Source organism: Piliocolobus tephrosceles, unplaced genomic scaffold (genome assembly GCF_002776525.5).
Source record: "Piliocolobus tephrosceles isolate RC106 unplaced genomic scaffold, ASM277652v3 unscaffolded_26543, whole genome shotgun sequence".
NCBI classification, from domain to species: Eukaryota; Metazoa; Chordata; class Mammalia; order Primates; family Cercopithecidae; genus Piliocolobus; species Piliocolobus tephrosceles.
This window is the reverse complement of record NW_022309358.1, coordinates 8,105-10,491: the sequence shown is the minus strand read 5'-3', so window position 1 is coordinate 10,491 and position 2,387 is coordinate 8,105. Positions and strand designations below refer to the sequence as shown.

At 51.9% G+C, this 2,387-nt stretch overlaps 1 protein-coding gene across 1 annotated transcript in view; it reads left to right on the top strand.

The window, feature by feature from the left end:
• Positions 1–570: 570 nt before the first annotated feature.
• Positions 571–2,387, top strand: part of LOC113221633 (HHIP-like protein 1) — an 8,313-nt gene continuing 6,496 nt past the window's right edge. Inside the window, exon 1 of the mRNA XM_026450961.1 lies at positions 571–657. Coding sequence (XP_026306746.1) covers positions 571–657 — 87 coding nt within the window. The remainder of the gene's footprint in view (positions 658–2,387) is intronic.

Sequence of the window (2,387 nt, the reverse complement as noted above, 5' to 3'; positions counted from 1 at the left end):
ACCAGGGAACAGGCAAACCAGTCTCTAAAGATAAACAACCTCTCAGAGAAGGACAGTCATCCAACTACACATAAGAAAGATACATTATTAGTTACACTTCTAAACCCTACCTCGGATTCGTGATAAGAAAAAAGACTCTGTAATTCAAACATTTCAGATACCCGGTACACCTCAAACTACACTGACATCTAGTCACAAAGCATTCAGAGTAACCTTGACTTGGAGGTAGGATTATTGCTTATATTTTTACTACAACTCTACACAGCACAAACTATGCACCTGGTTTTCATTGAATTCAATGATTGTCTACTAAATATTCACTCCAAGCAAGCCTTTGTCGCTGATGGTCATACTTTCTCCGGTGCCGTCATCCTGTCATTCTCCTCCAGGCAGGAGAGTCCTGTGTTTCCAGGAGGCTGTTGTGACCGTTTATCAGAACTCTCAAAACAAAAACAGTTGTCCAGTGGTTGAGCTTTAAACAGGAAAAATATCTGAGTACAACCTCCACATTTTTCTCATTATCCAGGCTTCTAAAGCGAAAGTTTAATTATCATTTAAAATGTGGCCTAAATGTCCACCGCACGGAAGAGCATCGCAGTAGCCATCACTTTCTCACTGACAGTCACTGTGCTCTTACAAGTAGCTTTCGCTATCACCGTACATACAAACATAAGATGTTTTAATCTTCAAATCCAACACCACTCCAATTCCAGGAAAAAATAGCCCTGAGATGTTAGCACACTGGAGAAGCAACTATTTTACTCCTTCAGACTAGAGTTCCATTTCAGGTATTAACTTACAATCACTTAGAGGGCAGACAGGAAAGGGGTAGCAGAAGGCTAAAATCCAAGGTTGTCTGGGGTCCCAATAAAGAGGTTCTGTAGCTGTTTGAGAACTTGGCTTTGCAAACTACTTTCTTAAGCCAGAGAAAAACTCCTCGGTAAACTGTTGGAATTTCACCAAAGTATCAATCACGGCAGCCCCTGGGACTAATCCGGTGCTGCTGAACTTTCTTCACGCATGGCAGCCCGTATAAACACAGGATATACAGCAAGGTTCAAGCAAGTCTTGGCAAATTTTAACAGTGGAGAGGAAGACTGCTTTTATTTCGCTATATTTTTGGATTAAAGGTATTCACTTAAAATAATAAACACTTCTCCGACATTATTACTGGTTGGCTCAGTTTTGAAATACTGGCAAGGTCACTTCAAGAAGAAAAACGGGACAGGGAGAGGTATATTTTATATAAGGTAAAATTCACACTTTTCAGTGTCTGGTTCTGAGTTTTGACAAACGCATTTATAGTGGTCTCATCAGCACCACAATCAGGCTACGAAGAGAGAGGTAACTCTTCGAGGATTCTTAAAAGCAATATTAATTTGTCAGCACACTTTAAAAGTATTTTTGAAATATCACCTTATTTATTTAGAAAAGCAAAATAACACGGTCCGAGTGGTCCTAAGCCGTGAATGCCTCTGTAATACTTAAACGCCCTCCTCCCAACCCCGGCCCGACGAGGGTGAGCCCCGCAGCCAGTGGCGCGCGTCACTGTCGGCTCCTTTTCCCGAGTGGAGCCGGGGGAAAGACAGAGTTGCATCGCCAGGCTGGAGCCACGAGGAGAAGAGTTTAACGCCAGAATGACAAACTCTAAAGCACTGAATGCCTCTCCGTGGTAGGGCACTGCGCCTGTGGAGCACGGCCAGGGACGCGTGGGAAGAAAGACGACCTATTTCCTACGACCGTCTTCCTAACTGGACCGAGCGGGAGGAGGCGGGGGCTGGTCCCCGGGCACCCCGGTGGGCACTGAGAACTCGCAGAGAGGAACATAAAACCGCACGGCCTTCCCCGAGCACCGGGGAGACGGAAGGAAGGAAGGAAATGAGAGCTCGACCCGGCCGCGCGCAGAGCCGAGCCGACCAGCGCGAGGGGCCAGGGCCCCACCCGAGAGCAGGAGCGAGGGCCGGGGACAGGAGACCAAACGCGGGGAGAGCGCTGCCTGCACCTGCCACCACCTCGAGACCGGGTGGCGCGGGGCCCGGGAGCGTGGGCGGCAGAGGGGACCCGGCAGCGGCGAGCGCGCGCCTCCCGCTCCGCAGGGCGCCCGGGCAGAGGCCGACCGGCGCCCTCCGACCCCGCCGGGCCCTCCCCGCCCAGGCCCCCGAGCGCACACCTGCCCCCTTCAAGCCCTGGGCCCAGAGCGGCAGGCGGAGACCCTGGCGGGGGCGCGGGCCGGACTTCGGCCGAGGGGCGCTGGCCAGGGCGAGGGACGGCCTCGCAGAGCTCGGAGACGCAGCCTGAGTTTTCCCCGCAGCCCGCGGGGCGCGCGCGCAGAGACCGCCGCCAGCACTCACCTGCCCGCTTCCCTTAGCGCAGCGGGAACGACGCAC